At 32.2% G+C, this 18,084-nt stretch overlaps 1 protein-coding gene and 2 pseudogenes across 1 annotated transcript; 1 reads left to right on the top strand and 2 right to left on the bottom strand.

Moving 5' to 3' along the window:
* Positions 1 to 2,186: 2,186 nt before the first annotated feature.
* On the top strand, positions 2,187 to 6,115 carry LOC116141300 (TVP38/TMEM64 family membrane protein slr0305-like). Its single transcript, XM_031426819.1, has 2 exons — positions 2,187 to 2,557; positions 5,415 to 6,115. The coding sequence occupies exons 1-2, from the start codon at positions 2,256 to 2,258 to the stop codon at positions 5,899 to 5,901; spliced, it is 789 nt and encodes a 262-aa protein (XP_031282679.1). The 5' UTR covers positions 2,187 to 2,255; the 3' UTR covers positions 5,902 to 6,115.
* A 4,257-nt stretch (positions 6,116 to 10,372) lies between these two features.
* Positions 10,373 to 10,996, bottom strand: LOC116141265 (annotated as a pseudogene).
* Positions 10,997 to 11,203: 207 nt separating this feature from the next.
* Positions 11,204 to 13,904, bottom strand: LOC116141264 (annotated as a pseudogene).
* Between the last annotated feature and the right edge of the window lie 4,180 nt (positions 13,905 to 18,084).

Raw genomic sequence — 18,084 nt, 5'->3', positions numbered from 1 at the left:
GCGGCGAAGACTCTTTCTTCGCCCCAGCGAAAAATTACAGAACCTACGTCGCCACAGCGAATCTTATTCTTCGCCCCAGCAAAGTCTGTAACACCAAGATTTCGCCCAGTCTTTACAATTTTCAGGGCAACCCCTCAACCAAACCAAAACACTAATTCAACTAAGGGCCAACCAAACAATATTAACAACATGTAAACTCAATTAAGGGCAAATCAATGAACATTTAGGCAATACTACATATATTACCTACGTACCTCAAGTGGGCATTACATATATGTGCTAACAATAAATTTTTCGGACTTCGTCAACCTTCTACAATAAACTCGCCACTTGCACTTTTGGTCACGACATGCAACCATCACTACCGTGAACTAGACTTTTTGGTGATGAACTCAAAATTACCTCTCATCGCAACAAGTTTTAGCTTCCTCACCACTTCCTCCTTGTTGTCAAATAAATACCCTACGCGCAAGTTTGATACATCAGTAAAAACATGAGGTAATTCACTAGTACCCACAATTGCCACCTCTGAACCTACATAAAAGACCATAATGTTCTCTTCCTCACAAACTACACATTTTGCATAATATGTATTTATAGGAATCTTTACATCTGCGGAAACATGTATGAGGTCCTCCTCGTCTGCATTTTCATTCTGCCCAACATGACCAACCTCTTCTATAGTATCCTCCTCACCACCCAAATCAACACATACTCTTGATTTTTCAACAAAGAAATTAATGCCCTCGTAATTAAAATTAAAACCAACATTCTCCCCACCCAAATCACCGCTTACTTTTGAACCAACTTCCAAAGCTTTATCCACAACCGAAATCGTTAAAATCGGCCTTGAACCATTATTGCCCACGTTAAGCATATATAACTTCACATCTTCATCAGACATTAATACAACAGCGAGTACCTTAAAATTTGCAGGAACTCAACTTAAAACATAGTTCACAACAATATCACTACGTGAGCAACTTAACCCACATTTTCTAGTGATTTCACTAATCAACTCATTAAAACTGACTTCTGTACTCACAACAATTGCTTTAACTTGTTTGCTCTTCCCAATCTACTTCCAATAACTTTCTTCCTCCACACACACACCAAAGTATTCAACATCCAAAACAACTTGCCACATGTCTAATAATAGCCAAGTACCTATAATGCAAGAAAACGAGAATTATTAATCAATATATTAAGGGTTGACATATTTTAAAAATCATTTGCAAAGTCGCTTAAGCAATGTGGTGTATTGCTTAGGAGATCTAGTGTATCGCTTATTGGATCGCTTAAGCGATCTGATATAAATAAGTCTGATCGCTTAAGCGATCTTCTGTCATATACCAGACTTATAGCAGATTGCTTAAGCAATCTTCTGTCATATACCTAATCGCTTAAGCGATCTGCTGCATTATACCAAACATACCAAATCGCTTAAACAATCCATTAGATCTAGAACACATTTTTAGTCATCTCCACCTACAATCGGTGCTACCACCCCAGCTACCCACAATGCAAAAAAATATTCAACAAATTTCACTCATTTCAACTTGCATTACATCAAACATAACCCAACAACCTAAACAACTAAATCAAAATCATAACCCAAACCCAATCCATCATTAAATTTTTGCAAATTGAAATATAAAATGCAAAGAGGAGATACACATACCTGGATGAAATGTCAGGAGGAGGAGGAGGAGACAAATCTTTAGCGAAGAAGATGTTAACGACGGAGGAAGAAGAAAATGTTAATGGTGGAGGAAGAAGAAGATGTAGACGAAGCTAAGAAGAAACAACAACCAGCATTAATGGCGGGAGGAAGAAGAAGAAGGTGTTTGAGTTTGTTTGCAAGAATTTCGGGTTTTTGGGGACATAGTTTACTTTTAAAAGATTACACAATACTTCATTAATCCTAATTAACCACTAATCATGTTTAATTACCTTTACTCAATAATAAAGTTATTTAATTAACACTTTAAAACTTCATGGTTCTTTAATTGAATTTGAACTTAAGTCTTTTAATAAAATGCCTCCTATCGTAACACTAAAAGATGAACTCATCGTGTTATAAATTTTAACAGTGAGACTTTGTTATTTTATGAAAGCCCAATAAAAAGTAATGTAAGTGAATTTTATCAATGGGCTTTGAGCCCAATATTTCAGTAAACAAGAAGTCAAGATTCTTGTCGTCGTCTTCATCTCGATGCCGAGTCTTACAGAACCCAAAAACAAGAGAAACAACAATGGCGAAATGGTGGAAAATAGGATTGATAGTAGCCGTAATAGCAATCTTAAGGCAATTAAGCAAGCAATACGGATGGGACAAAGACGCCACCATCAAATTTCTGGGCGGGTGGTCCGATCAACTCGGCGTTTGGGCGATGCCAGCTTTTGTTGGACTTCACACTCTCACTATCGCCCTTTGTTTGCCTTACGCCGTCTTCTTTGAGGCAGCTGCTTCTCTTCTTTTCGGGTTCTTCCCAGCTGTGCTTTGTGTCTTCTCAGCTAAGCTTCTTGGAGCTTCTCTCTCATTCTGGATCGGCAGGTTCTTTTCTTTTACCTTTCTTGATTTTTAATGTTATTTTGTGTTTTTATTTTACCCATATTGGTTATTAGGAGATTGCAGGTGAATTTTTTTTGTTTAGATGTTTGATTTATTGTTTGAGAGTGTTTTGGCATTTTAGAAGATGGATTGATTTAATATACTTTAACAATATGTATGCAAAGTTCGGAACTTCGGATCACAACTTTGGATCAGTATCATATTTGCAGAAAAGTAACGCACTCAGTCAGTGCTATATTAAGAATAATTAATGTGGCGTTGTTACTTCAAGATTCAAGCTTTTTAAGTCTAGCATTACTCAATGAAAACTACTTGTGGCTTTGTGTAATTGCATGTGTTTGTTTGGTTTATTGTTGAAAAGTTCATGAGAATTCGAGGTCGTTGAAGTTGTCTTATTTTCCCGAGTTGGTTTTAATTGCTTTGCTTATGCACCTAAAGTGCAATTATATAGCTTGTATTCATAAGTGAAAAGGTAGAGATTCTCTTTGATTTTAGGTAATAAAACCGTCTATAATGTATATAGCAGTAATTTTATTCCAAGTTTTAGATAAAACATTGACTTAGAGTATTATCAAGGGTTTGCTCATTTGTGGAGAATGTATGATGATGATGTTCTAGTCTGTCATTTGAGGGGATCCTAGGCCTTATTTATAAATATGTTTGTGTCAGTTGCATTTTTGTGGTGTATGTAAAAACTTTTTCTTGATTGAATCTAGAACTTAAGATCGTTTTTGTTAAGTCTATTAGGTGTTTTATCCATGAAAGAAGGATTTATGATCTTAGTACATGATAATCATATTGGGATTTATACTCAAATTTAACAGGATCATAGCATTACTCTGTGTTTCCTTTTGGATGCAGAATCCTTAGGAATTCATGCTGTATATTTGAAATTCTTCAGATATGGACCTTTATTACGGACTTTAAATGAACACCTAACTCTCAAATACGTAAATTGATTGAAGTATGGTAAACTTTGCCTTTTATTTTTTAATATTTTTTTAATCTATCAACGAGTTTTAGTTGAGACCAGTACATTAAGTTTTGTTTTTAAATATTGACATTAGCTGAAAATTATTAATATTCCAAAACAGAACTGTAGTTTAGTTATCTTTCTTTTTTGGATGAATTTTGAAAATTCTGCCTCTATATGGAATCTACTAAGCTTATCATTTGGTTATGTAGCTCCTGTTATTGAGAGGAGCTGCTCTTTTGGTGTCAATTACAAGAGATTTCCAAGATACCTCATTTTTCTTCATCTTTCATAACTGGATAGGGGCTCTGAGTTGAGGTGTTCTGATTTTGTGGTTTTTGGGGTGCTGTTTTCTCTCTCTTTTCAGTGTTCATATATACAAGATTTTTGTGATTTTTGTAGTGATTTATGTCTCTTACAGTGGACACCTGGTCCTCCTTTGTATCTTTTTTCTATACTTCAATATGCTAGTGTTTCCTATCAAAAAAATTGATAGGAGAGTTTTCGGATGATTTGGGAGAGTAGTGGAGTTTGCAGTTGATTGTTTAAATGGATTGAATGCATTTGTTTATTGTTTATTGTTTATTAAATATATTAATATGAAATAATATGTAAAAAAGTTGTGAGCATTGAGACTTTTTAAAGTCTCCATGCACAAACTGAAATGTCTTGTGCTGACAGCTTAATACTTTAACAATTTTGTGGTTTTTAGCCCTTCCAATTTATGACACAGTGTATGCTAGAGGTCCACAATTTAGCAATTATCTTCGAGCCTGTTATGTGTGGACCTAAAATGTAGACTTAATATCGACAGCTCAACTCCAAGAGGTGTGAGTTGATAAAAGTTAACAAAATTTTATTTTTTTATTTTTGTTAACTTGAATTTAATAAAAGACAAAATTTCATGAATTCATTTCTACTCTTGCCTCTTAGAGTTGAGGTATAGATTTAAAAAAAAATGGGGATTTCCACAAAAGAGAATACCTATATATATATTAGAAGTTCTCAGATTGAATCTTGGTTTCATTTGCACATAAAATATGTGGTTGCCACATATTAGGTTTTGGGTGTTACATAAAAAATTGGAAAATACCAATTGGTGTTTTTAAGGGTACCAAAACCAATGTCTGTGCAAGTGTTAGATGAAATATTTGACTCTTTTGTTCTCATCATGGTTCTTAAATAGACTTTAATGTAACCTTACTCCCAAATAAAATAAAATAAAAAAAAAAAAAATGGAAAATCTCAATAGAATGGATAGATTTGTAGCAACTCCTCTGACTCAAAAACAAATTATATCTGAACAATAGAGATATTTTTTTATTTTATTTGTAAGTCTAGCAATCAATAAGTCTAATTCATGCTGCATTTTACAGCATGTCGGCATTTGGAAACAAGTCGAATAATAAGTGTGCTGAAATACTAACTTTTAACTGTAAGAGTTCCAAAATTGTAAACTATTTATTAGAAAATGGATTTAATATTGAAATTTTGTGTGATACAAATTGAGGTTAAGATAAGGAGAATTGTCCAGAATTTAATTGTCTTGGTGGAATTATGCAATTTTTACTTTAGCATGATTGATAGTTTTCTTTTTCCTTCGTTTTCCTGAAACTGTGTTTTTGTATTGAATAATAAAATGCAAAGGTGTCACATACTTACAACCTGTTCTAGAGAGGACACCTTGAACCAGGAAACATAAATAAATTCACCATGACTTACAGAAATGGTTTGTTTCTCTAAAATATTAGAATTTCTATATCTTGAGCCAAAACACTTCCCTTAGGATTCTGCCTCTTTTGTTGCTCTCTCTGTGGTTTTTTAAATTTCTTTTGAGAACCCTTTTGACATCGTGGATTTGTTCAGGCTAATTTTCAGGAGTTCAACATCAGCAATGAATTGGGTTCAGAGTAACAAATACTTCCATATTCTTTTAAGAGGAGTTGAACGAGATGGTTGGAAATTTGTCCTTCTTGCTCGCTTCTCACCCATGCCCTCATATCTCATAAACTATGCCTTAGCTGCCACCAAAGTTGGTTTCGTGGTGGATTTTCTGCTCCCTACAGTTATTGGCTGTCTGCCAATGATCTTACAGAACACGTCTATTGGCAGCCTCGCCGGTGCTGCTGTTGCTTCAGCATCTGGCTCAAAAAAATCTCAGGTCTGGTCTTACCTCTTTCCCCTACTTGGGATTGTATCAAGCATTGCAATTTCTTTGCGGATCAAAAAGTACTCTACCGATATCACAGTAACCGAACCTTCTAGTGAGTCAGGTCCTGACACTAAAAAAAATGTAGACTCTTCTCATTCCTCCAAAGGTAAAAATGGAAAGGGTATGAAAAAAAGTCAATAACAGATTTTATTAACGCAATTTTGTTTTTTCATTTAGCGTACTTTAGTTATCTTCATACGTCATGTTTTGGAACTTCAGAACCATCATATTTGCGATGTACTGCTAATATCTAAATTATACACTTCTTTGAGGTTCGAAATTGGCTTCTTTTGTGTTTCTTTTCTTGAACCACAGAGAGGTACTTTGAAGTCTTTTGTCAGGTTAATTAAGTTAACCAAGTTTGCTGAAGGAAAATGCTTAATGTTGGAAATTTTCAAACTAACCAAACAAAAATTCTAATTAACATTGGACCGCAAAGTCCGCAAAGTCTCAATGCTGATCTGCATTCCACTTTGCTTGACTTGTGAGTTTATGTCGTATGAGACACTGCATCTCTATTTCTTGGAGTGAGAAACCAATTGCATCCTTAAGTCTAAATTACTTTCGATCATATTATTGTTTATTCTAAATATAATCCTGACATTGCTTGTCACTATTTATATGCAAACATGGAGTGATACACTGTTTCCTTGACTATTAGTTTGTATATTTAGGTGTAAAATATTTTCTAATTTTCTGTTTGTTGTGGAACTCTAGAGAAATTAAGGTTCAAGGCAGGGAATTAGTTTAGAAAACAGAAGATAGAATAGATTTATTGAATTTAGCCTAATGAAACCAATAGGACGTCGTTTTAAGTTTTATTGGAACACAAATAGGAGTTATTTGGAATAATCCCCAAGAAACCATTCAAAAGGTTTGGAAAGGATGGTCTTGAGAATCTCATAGAAATGTCATTGTATCAAAAACTTATCTGTTATTATCTTGAAGACATTATCATAGGTGCTTTTCATGTAGATCTTAAGTTTATGCCCTATCTAAAGTGAAGAGGGAAACTCAATTTCTGTGATTTCTTTTATAAACCGTTTATTTTCTAAGATTATTAGATATCTTGATCCGATGAGATGAGTCGATGATACTTGTTCGTCGAGTAGCTGAGGATGATTTGTTATCATACAAGAACAAGATGAGTTCTTCTTTATTGTATTATCATTGATATTCTTTTATAATTAGCATTCATCATATATAGAGTTTACCATATTCCTGTGGCGCAACTGATATTATGAGAACGAGGGTCGGGTTATGAGTTAAATATATTTTGGTCGCTGAGGTTTGGTATATTGATAGGTCCAGTAGAATCTGAAAGTAACACTTAGGTCCTTATTAGTTACCAACTATTTAATTTTTTGTAAAAGTCTAAAATGCCCTTAATCTTGTATTATGTAAAAGTAATTATTATTAAAAAAAAAAAAAAAAACTATTGTTAACTGAAAATTTTGTCAAAATTTTAGAATAAGTCTATTAATTATGAGAAAATAAAAATTGAAAGATTAGGGGTATTTTAGACTTACAAAAAAAATTCTTCAAATAACTGGCAAAGGCCTAGGTGTTATTTTCAATTTCTATTGGAATATTTGGTGTTTCAAAGTACGGTTAACCAAGAAGTTAACTTATTCGATTTCTAATATATTTGGAATCAAAATAATGAAGATACAATTTTTGTTTTTTTCTTTTGACTTCTCATGGACACGTTAATTTCAAATTAAAAATTTTTAGATTAATTTGAAATAAAAAAAAAATAAAAGAATAAAAAAAAAATAAAATCCTTAGATACATTGGAAGATAGGTTGCAGTGGGTTTAGAAATGGATATGTAGAATTTTCCTAAAATTTATTTTCAATTTAAGCATTCAACTTGGTTATGTCTCCTTAATTATTAAAAGAATTTTGACATTTGATTTTTGTTGACTCCGAAAAAATGGAAAAGGAAAGAAGCTTTTGGTGATCTTGAAAGGGAAGCTTCCAAGCATTAATTTATTAAGTTCCATTTTCGGGTCAAGTTTGTGTAACAATTGACTATGAATCCCTGATTAACCTTCGATTGAATGGGGATTCAAGTGTAAAATTAAATCTGGTAAATTGTATTTGAAGGAAGCTAAATTGTGATATTCAACAAATTATGGGGGCCAATTTATTTTAATCAGATAAAAAATTTGCCTTTAGATTTTAGAAATAATACAAATCCATTGCCGTTGAGGAGTGATGAGTTAATAAATATGACATTTATTTTAACAGTAGAAAGATATTTGTACTATACATTATATTGTCGTTTAGGCAGTCTCAAACAATAGGTCTCATTTGGATTTGGATGGTGTATACTGTCGATCAAGTGCATGTATCTTGTCATCTCAAATGTTGAGGTCCAGGCTAATGCCAGTGAGTGTTTTACGCGTAGAAGAATACAGGTCATTGAAGTGGGTGAATTTTGTTTGATTCAATTTTGTCTTCATTGGGATTATTATGTCAAAAAGGAAGATTTGCTTTTTGAAATAAGGGCATTAAAATAATTGACATAATTAATAATTTATAGTTTGGCCAATGACCATGGTTTGGTTTTCCCAACATCTAACCACACAAGTTAGGTTAAATCCGGGCCACTTTGTAGAAAAGACAATGTTCGATGTAATTAAACGTTCATCTTATTTTTGTTTTTAAGTTGTGTATGATTGATATGTGTATTGTAATTCAACGTCTATCTCGAATCAGTCTCATAACATCTATGATTTGTAAACCATTAGCACATTAACACGTGTGATTTGCACGTTTGTCGTAATTAAACACTTATCTTAAATTACATTAATGTCAATAAATGTAGTTATACATTATATATATCGTGTTTAAAACAACCTAATTTGAAAACCTTAACACGTGTGATTTGATAATGAAACACTTATCTTAAATTACATTAATAACGATATATCATGTCAATAAGTGTAGTTGTACACTATATATATCATGTTTGAAACAACCTCATTTGAAAACCTTTCCGCTAGTTCATGTGGATGGAAGTAACATGATTATAATGTTGACGTCATGCATTTAAGGGGACACAATGGCAATCAAGTAATCAGATTCATTGAAAATTATTCTCAATTATTGGTCTATTGTTTCTATCCATCTAATTGAAACATAATAATAGTAATGTTAAGTTAATATTTTAAGTAAGTGATTGAAACATAATAATAATAATGTTAAGTTAATGTTTTAAGGAAGTGATTGAGGGATTTGATAAGGACTCTTGGGTATATTATTTAAGAGGTTTTGAGTTTGAGTCATTCTTCAGTTGTTAATAGGGGTGACCACTGAAACTCTTATCCGACTGATAGTTTCAGGGTATCGGGAGATTAGTTGAGATATGCGTAAGACACCCTCGGTCATAAAAAAAAAATGTTTTAGGGGAGTACTACAATACAATTAGATATGAATTTAAGGGTTTCAAATGGATGTAACTTTCAAATTTCAAGGATATATGTCCAAACCCTTATAAAATTGAATGTAGATCAAAACATTGGATGGGACAAAACCTCCATCCAATAATCATATACATAAACACTCATCTTAGATTTTTTAATAACAACATATAATATCATCAACTGTAATTTGTACGTGCATCGTGATTTAACCCACCCACTAAAAACCCTACTCAATTATTGTTATCACTGTTCCTGTGGATGGAAGCAACATTTGACAATAATATTGAAGTGATTTTAAACATGGTGTATATTTTTATGTATAAGGCTGAGAAATCTTTATATTATATAGACTTTATCTCAATCATGCAAAATATTTAAATTGATAATTTAAAACTTTATATCAAAATTTGTGTACAGAAGTGAAGGACCATTGATTTTCTTACATATTTAAATTAATATATGCTTTTGCTTTTTCTCTTTTTCTTGCCATTCTTTTCAGTATAATTTCCTTTTTCATGTGCATTTAAATTTACTCATTAAAAAAAAATCTAACAGTGTGCTCTATACTGATGATTAGATAAGTACGAACATTTTAGTATAACTAAACTCTTTTGTTTATTGTTAGTTTGGAATAATTTTTTTCAGAAATTTAATGAAAAAGTGTAGCAATTTAAAAATTACACTTGAAAACCCCAATAAACTGTTATTTATCATTGAATTTAACAGAAAAATTATAATGCTTCTAACAAATTTTCCAAATTATTAAAAAATAATTTTTTTTTTTTTTAAGTATAATTTTTAAACTTTTGTGTTTTTTAGTAAATTTCCGATCCCGATACTATATGTGACAAAATCATCCATTAAATTGTATAATAATTTAATTAGTAGAAGACAGTTAGTAGCCGAAAGATTGGACTTTGAGACATGAATTAATGAATATGATTAATATTAATTTTCAAAATATTACAAGAGGTATCATAGCGTTAACCCAATTAAGATTTCATCACGTGTGGTAGGACTAAACTAAATTAAAAGCTAAAACTATTTGCAATTGGGTGATGTAATTTTTTGGTGATTACAAGGCATATCACCAATCTGAGTCTTATCATCTTCATGTTCAGAATTCTCTTATGAAAATCAAACTGGTGGATGTCTTGTGAGGAAAGTCCAAAGCCAATTGCTTTAGCTCCTTTGTGTGCCGGTGCCCCACAAATAGAAAACTCCTGCATAAAATAATACACAAAAACTTAATAATTTGGTTCATTTTTCAACAATAATTTGGAAGACAGGTACATTGAACTTACCGATTCTAGAATCTGGGTGATGGAGTGCAATTTTCTGTAAACTTGTCTCCAATTTGGCTTTGCAAAATGGGATTTAACTCTTGTTCCTGAGACCACATCCACACCATTTTAGCATGTTGTAAGATTGAAGCAGCATTCTATCAGATGATCTTGCATCTCCTTTTCATACACACTTGTGCAATAGTTGTGTAATTCTATTACTTGCCTCTCATCCATCTCCGCACTTCGTTCATTATCCCTTTGAACCACTCGAACGAACCCTGTTCACGCGCTCAATAGAAATATGCCTTTTGTGTTTTGAAGTCTTTGCCATTTGATGATCTCCCGCTTTTATATCTGAACATGTAATCGATTGCATATTTTTTATTATGTCCTTGACAATACTGATCATGGGGTGTGCTCCAATTCCTAATCCCACAAGTAGCACCACATCATATGTTTATAGTCTTGTGGCTGGTGCCCCATTGAGACCATCTATCAAAATCTTGGGAGAAAGCTGCATTTCAATCAATTTAATAAAACATTATTTTAAATCATCGTGATTCATATTCTCGACAACAATAGAGATCTATATATACCTTGGGTTGCTTCCTCCTTGCATGAAATCGGCTCTAGAAGTCCACTTTTTCCGCCGGGGGGCTGACAACCTTAAATTATATAAACACATACAATTAGTCAAATAATAATTAAAAGACTACATTAATCTGATTTAGACACAATAACTAACCTCGGAGAAAACAGTTCTGAGTTGTCGAGTCCAGTCACCAAGAGTTCGGATGTGAACACTTAGATAGTCATCTCCGGGGGCTGAAGTGATAGAAAATGGGTGCCTGTCAAAAAAGATTGGGTGCTTTAGTGTGATTCAGTTAACACACAATTAATTAGAAGTAAAATTACTCAATCTTAGACCCACCATTCAAAAAGAGAGAGACAGCTGCGCAATTGACAAACATGTATTGTCCACTCTTGTATTTGAAGCTTGAGGTTTTTGACATGTGCAATGCCAATACATTGCCAGGATAAACAGCAACTTTAGAATTTTAACAGGTTATGCTTGATCTAAAAGCCCTAATCAACCTCTCACACCTAAAGAAGAACGGCACGGCGAGATACATCCATGTCTGTAATTATCATAACAAAAACAGTTAAGATTAAGAGAGAGAATTTCGATTTTGAAACAAAGAGCACAACAGGTTGAATTAATATTTACCGTTTTTCGATACAAGTCTTGGTGAGTAGAGATAAATTCCATGAACGACAAGAAGAGTGTAGACATATAACGAAGAGATGGTTGTGAGTACCAAAACGCGTTGAAACCGGTGAGTTTCTTAAGGGTTTAGAGGTTGAGCTTGTTGCGTCGAAACCAAGGGGGGGGCGAGTGTAAAAGCGATACCATCAACACCACCATTATAATCCCTGTAATCCCTCAACTCCCTTAACAAACCACCAATAAACTTGTTGGTTGATCCCCAAAATATTTCTCCATGGGCTCATATTCCTCCTCTGAGGCATTAAGAAGCCTTGGAAAATCACAAGTCAATGAGCTCCACATGAAGAATAACTCCAATCGCAATCCCCACAGCAATCACCTGAACAAATAACCAAAGGGCACATCAATAATTTGCAAAATCAACCCTAAACAATGTCGAAAATGTTGTTGTGTTACAATTTATTACCTTATGGAAATTCAAATTGTCATCAAAGGGCACTACAAGGCCTAATTTGGTCTTGTTTCTAAGCCAAGTTATGGTGTTGCGGCAAAACTGGTAGTAAAACAAAGCCATGTGAATTTAAGAGTTTCTGCTCCTCCTTAAGCAATGCAAAACAATAACCCATCACATCGATCGCGGCTCTGTGTCGATATATGAATGAAATTATCAGCGAATAAATCCCGAAGCAATTCCAGCCACAACATCTATATCCAGATTCTTTGCCAATTATCAATGAGAACAAATATTCATTTTCTCATAATTTCTGGTCACAATGTTGCTCTCTTGTGTAGGCTGCAACTTCTGGCTCAGTAATTGACTCAGAATTCTAACTATCTCCAACTCTCACAGATTGATTTGGTGCTTGCAATAGCAGGGTTTCCAGGTTATGAACCTGTTCAAACATTAATAATTACATAATTAAACATCGGAAAATTAAAAATAATGAGTCAAATTTGTGAATTAATACCATAATGTATCCAGCATTATCAGGGTCTAATTTTCCATAATCAAAGCTGCATATTCCTTGCTTGCTTCTGAAGTTTGATAGCCTGTTTGCAGAAGCACTAAGAGTTATAATCTACAAAAAAACAAAACCAAATTCAACTTGTTAATTATAAGAAAAAAGTCAACAATTTCTAAACTTGTATAGTGTGAATGTGAACGAACTGATTTGACCAGGTATGAATTCACCAACCTCTTTGACTTCTTCTTCTGTGATCTTCCATCATGATCTTTATCAACCCTATAATCACCAATAATGGTGTAATTAGTAAAAGTGCATATAATTAAGAAAACAAACATCAATCTTAATCCCAAAAAAAGAAAGAAGAAAATTACATGTCAAAGAAAGTCTGCAGCCTGGAATCAAAAATCTCATCAGAAATTTGATCCCAAATAGTTTGAGTTGTGCCTTTGTAATCGAATCTCCAGTATATTATGCTTCCTCGCCAGCGCCATAAATAATTCTCCCGCAAACTCCTTCGAGTTCATACCTGCAATAAAATCGATAGTTAAGTGATTAATTACATCGATCATCATCAAAATTTTAACTTCTCGGAGATCGTAGTAGTAAAATATATGTTACCTATACATTCGCCGAAATGGAGCTCTGAAGCATGCGCGTTTGTGGAGGCTGTGAGGTCGTTGAATCGCTTCTCGACAGAAGACCATCCATTTCCAGAAGCTCCCGTTTTGCAGTGATGAACTTGAGGCCTTTCAAGGCGTGGGCAGCAGCTGATTTTGTGGATCAAACCGCCTGCTCGATCGTTTAGTAAACGAAGCGAGGCGCTTCAGCTCCTGCGAAAACCTGTCTAATATGTGACGAAGTGTTGCGGAACAAGGAAGAACGAACGGAAGAGGATTTGTTCTCCAACGTCTTCTTGGCCAACAAAGACAGCTCCGGATCGTCATGCAGAGCTTCTCCGCCTCCGGCATGGTGCACGCTATGCACTGCAACCGAATCGTCGCGAATGTCGAGAGTAATTCAACGTAGTTATCATCATCACAGCAGATTACTGGTGAAGCTCCTGGATTTGAACCGTTTTTATCTCTGGAAGAGATTGAACCTCGCGCTTTTCTTGGATGCTTGTTATTATGAATAGCGGCGCCAAGAGGCCACGAAGGCGGTTCTGTCACTGGAATGCTCTCGGTATCGGAATTGTTATCTGAATACGCGCCTTTCCCGTCTTCAGTTCTCATTCTGAGAAAGATAAAGCTCGCTAAAAAGTCGAATTCACTTTAGAACTGAACGAGTGAGACGTCGGGAACAGTTTATATAGATGGGAAAGAGAAGAGGAGGTCGAAGAGAAGTTTTGGAAGGTGTAGGCTTTTATCTAATACGTTTAAATGATGTTTGATTCTGAGGGGGTGTTCTTATAAGAGAGAAGTTGTATGAAAACCGCGAAAAGGAAGAAGGTTGGAGGAAAAGCATGCCGGTCAATTGACCTTTTAGACCGAGAATGGTGATTTTATTTATTTATTTATTTGTATGTAGGTATTTTTTTTGTATGTATCGAATGATTAAATATAATGAATACCAATGGTAAGAAATTGATTTGTATGATTCTCTTTGTGTTCATTGACTTTGGAACTTTGATCAAATCAAATTAAGGGTTTAGATTCAACGGCTTTAGCTTTGGCATTTTATTCAACTAAATATATAATCCTCAATTTAGCCTCAATAATTGTAATTATTGTACTATTTCATATCCTATTGATAGTCATTACTCTTTGGATTTTGATTCAACTTTAAAGCGTGTTTGATCGTCTAAAGACCGTGAATAACATTTTAACATTGATTTCGTACACAATATATATATATATATTTATATATATATATATAGAAAGTCATTTTTTCATATTCTATGTCTATTTAAAAAAAAAAAAAAAAATCTGTACTGAACTTTACCTTGATGATTATTGTTAACCAAAGTAGAGGTTAAATTGAACTATTGTTTACAATTACTTATAAAGCTCTAAAAAATCAACTATTCAATATCAGTAATGCAATACATACAAACTATGTATGTTTGACGTCTAATTCCTTAAGTTTATTTATTTATTTTCTAAATTGAAGTGATCTGATTTTCTTAAAACTAATAAATTGTTAAAAAGTTTATACATACACTTAATATGATTGATTTAATGGATGATGTAAATTATAGAATTAAATCACATAAATTTTGATTTTTTAATAAAATGATTCCCGCTAGTGTGAACAAGATTCCACATATGTGAAAATAATATTATGTATTGTAATTGATCAGAAGGCAGACGAAAAATTGATTAGAAAGTTCTTCTAAAAAAAAAGTGTTATAACTAGAGAAGAAGCTTTGGCTTATCATCAATCTATTTAAAATGAAAAAGAAAACGTGCTTAAATATATATAAAGGAGAAACTTTTAGGCAAAATTTAACTAAAATAAAAAATAGAGTACTAATAATTCCGTGCACGTTAAAAACTAGGATAATATTTTAGTAATCTATTCAATGGTAATGGTACAAGTGTCCATTTTTTAACCTCAAATAGAAAATTAAATATGATAAAAATATAAAGATCTATCTCTAACTGAAAAAGATGCAATGGATAACTAACTAATGAAAGAATATGAAATAAATAAATTAATGAAACCAAGATGATCTTCATCTAGAATGCCCAAAAAGCCGTCGACATAACATATGATAAGAGTTTGTAATTTGTAGCTATAAAGTTGGGGAAAACATCTATCTTCATTATTTGGTCAAGAATTTAGTTTGAAGTCGTTTTATTGGGATAAAATTCACATTATAAACTATTTATGAAACAAATACGAATTGAAATTCGGATGAGTTGGAAAGCACTGAAATTTTGTGTCACTTCTGTCAAATCCGTTAATTCTCTTCCCGAACACCGATGTTGTAGAGTCAAATTTTTATCTTGATTATTGTGCCATAGCTAGTGCTCTTCTCTGTCGTTAACAGCATAAATTGTGTCACAGATTCCGATCCTTATGAGTTTTTTAAGAGTCTATTTTTACAGACTCCACGCTATGAAAATGATATTACTTATATGTACCAAATTTAATTTTTTTATCTTATTGAATAACTTTTTTTGGTTTAATAATAATTGAATTTATATGATATCAAATTAAAAATCTAATTTGATCCCGCCTCAATCTCTCTATATAGTAAGGACACAAAAATTCATTGGGGAGGGTAAAAATTAAATCAACAAATAAGGGAGTCGAAATAATTTAAGAAATAAATTGTAATTATTTCCATCTTACCTACATTAAATAGTAGTTAATATAAAGTCCCAAACCTAATGTAATATTGGTCCTTTTCATCCTTAATTATAATTTAATTAATAACCTACACTTACTACAACAATCTTATCGTTAATAACCTTAATCTTGACACTGAAATACTTGGAAATTTTATAGTTTGGAGTTAACCCTTTGGAAGTTTTCAAGCTTTCACTAGTTACAAGAAAATGATACAATAATTAATTAATTGTAAATACTATGTTATTTTGGGATAGAATAATCTAGAATGTTGTCTATGTTTATTTTTTTTCTTAAATGAGAAATAAATAATTTGTATATATGACATAGTATTCGATCAATACGTATTAGTAAATGTTCAAATGAATAATGGTCTAAGGTTTCGACAAAAACAATTTGTCTAAGTCGTTTCCATTCTTTTTGTCCAAATTACTTCTCTTTTGTCTAATTGCTTTTTCTTTCCTTTAAGTCATTCCTTTTTTTTCTTTGAATATCCAAGAATATCTCTGATCCTAAGTTTGAGAATCCATATCTATGAACCAAAATGTTCCAATAATCAACTCTAAAATTCATTTTTAGAATTTAGAGCCAAAGTGTCATCTTGAATGACTTAGAATTATAAATCTTCCTCAGAAAAATCGTGTGGTAAATATGTATACATATTAACCAATCAAGGAATGCAACGTAATTAAACTATGTACATTCAAAATAATACTCTCCACACTCTGATTTGATTTTTTAAATACGAAAACAATTAAAAGTAAATTTTTTTTTAATTAAACATTAGTAAATTATGATGATATATGAAGCAAATTCTAATAAAATTTTCATTAAAAAAATTTATTACTTGTTTTAATCGGTAAGATATATTTGGATATGTTGTATTGAAGCAAAATTCTGTATAATATTTACATTTTTATTGAGTGTAATGTAAATAACATTATTGGAAATAATAAAATAATGGGCACATGTTGCATATTTGAGAAAGAGCAATAGAGCGCGCCATAATGAAGCGGGGAAATTGTGGAGAAAGGGTTGACCGTGGAGGACGCGGCTTCACTTTCCCTTCCGTGAAACGGCGGAGTTTAAAGTTTCAACGAAAGTGACAAAGTTAAACTTACAAATAATAAGAGTTTGGGATATTTTATTCTTTGACCATGACTCTTTTCTCTTCTTTTACTATTCTTTCCATACCTGCATGCTCTCCTCACCATTTTTTTAATTCTATCCACCATACTTCCTACTTGGTTACATGTTCCCAAAAAGAATGCAGACATTAGAATATATATATATATATATATATATATATATATAATATATATATATATATATATATATATATATATATTTGTATTTTTATTATTTATCAAAACTTTGAAATATTCAACAGCACACATGATTTTCAAAATCGGCTGTTCAATCTTAATAGAAATATCTAGAAGCAATTTGATATTTGGATGTCAGACAATTGGCTGAAATTTTTCCTTTAGTATATTTTTACAAGTAGAATACATATTCAGATTAAAAAAAAAAAAAAAAAAACCAATGTTCGACAATTTATCACACACCACATATATATATATATTGATCGAAGTAAGATTAGAATTAGGAAATTCACCTAAAAACAAATTAATTTAAATCAAATTTCTTACATTAAAAACTCAAAAAAAAAAAAAAAAAAATTGTTTTAGGTAATTTCCACATTAGGTCAAATTTTAAAAAGTCTAACGTCCATGACGGAGGATAACTATATGACACTATTAATAGCATATTTGGTAGGTCAACAATAATTAATTATGTATAGCAGTAAACCCTCTCTATAATCATAATAGTGTAATAACTACATTTTATACTATGAGGAAATTATAATTTAATAAAGATATAATACTAAAAATTCTCTATTTTATAATCATATTTAGTAGTACAAATTATGATTTTAATTCATGTTTTAAAGGATTAGGATTTAATTCAGCGTTTCAATTGTCATCTTTTGAAACGTATATAAAACATCATATCTGGAACCAGCAAAGATAAGTGTACTGAGGAATTGTAAATGAAGTTGTTGCATGACAATTGATGTGAAACCACAAACAATTGCCAATTCTTTAAACATTTCAA

Source organism: Pistacia vera, unplaced genomic scaffold, assembly GCF_008641045.1.
Source record: "Pistacia vera cultivar Batoury unplaced genomic scaffold, PisVer_v2 Contig397, whole genome shotgun sequence".
NCBI lineage: Eukaryota > Viridiplantae > Streptophyta > Magnoliopsida > Sapindales > Anacardiaceae > Pistacia > Pistacia vera.
The sequence above is the reverse complement of the archived record's forward strand: the minus strand, read 5'-3'. Positions and strand labels throughout refer to the sequence as shown.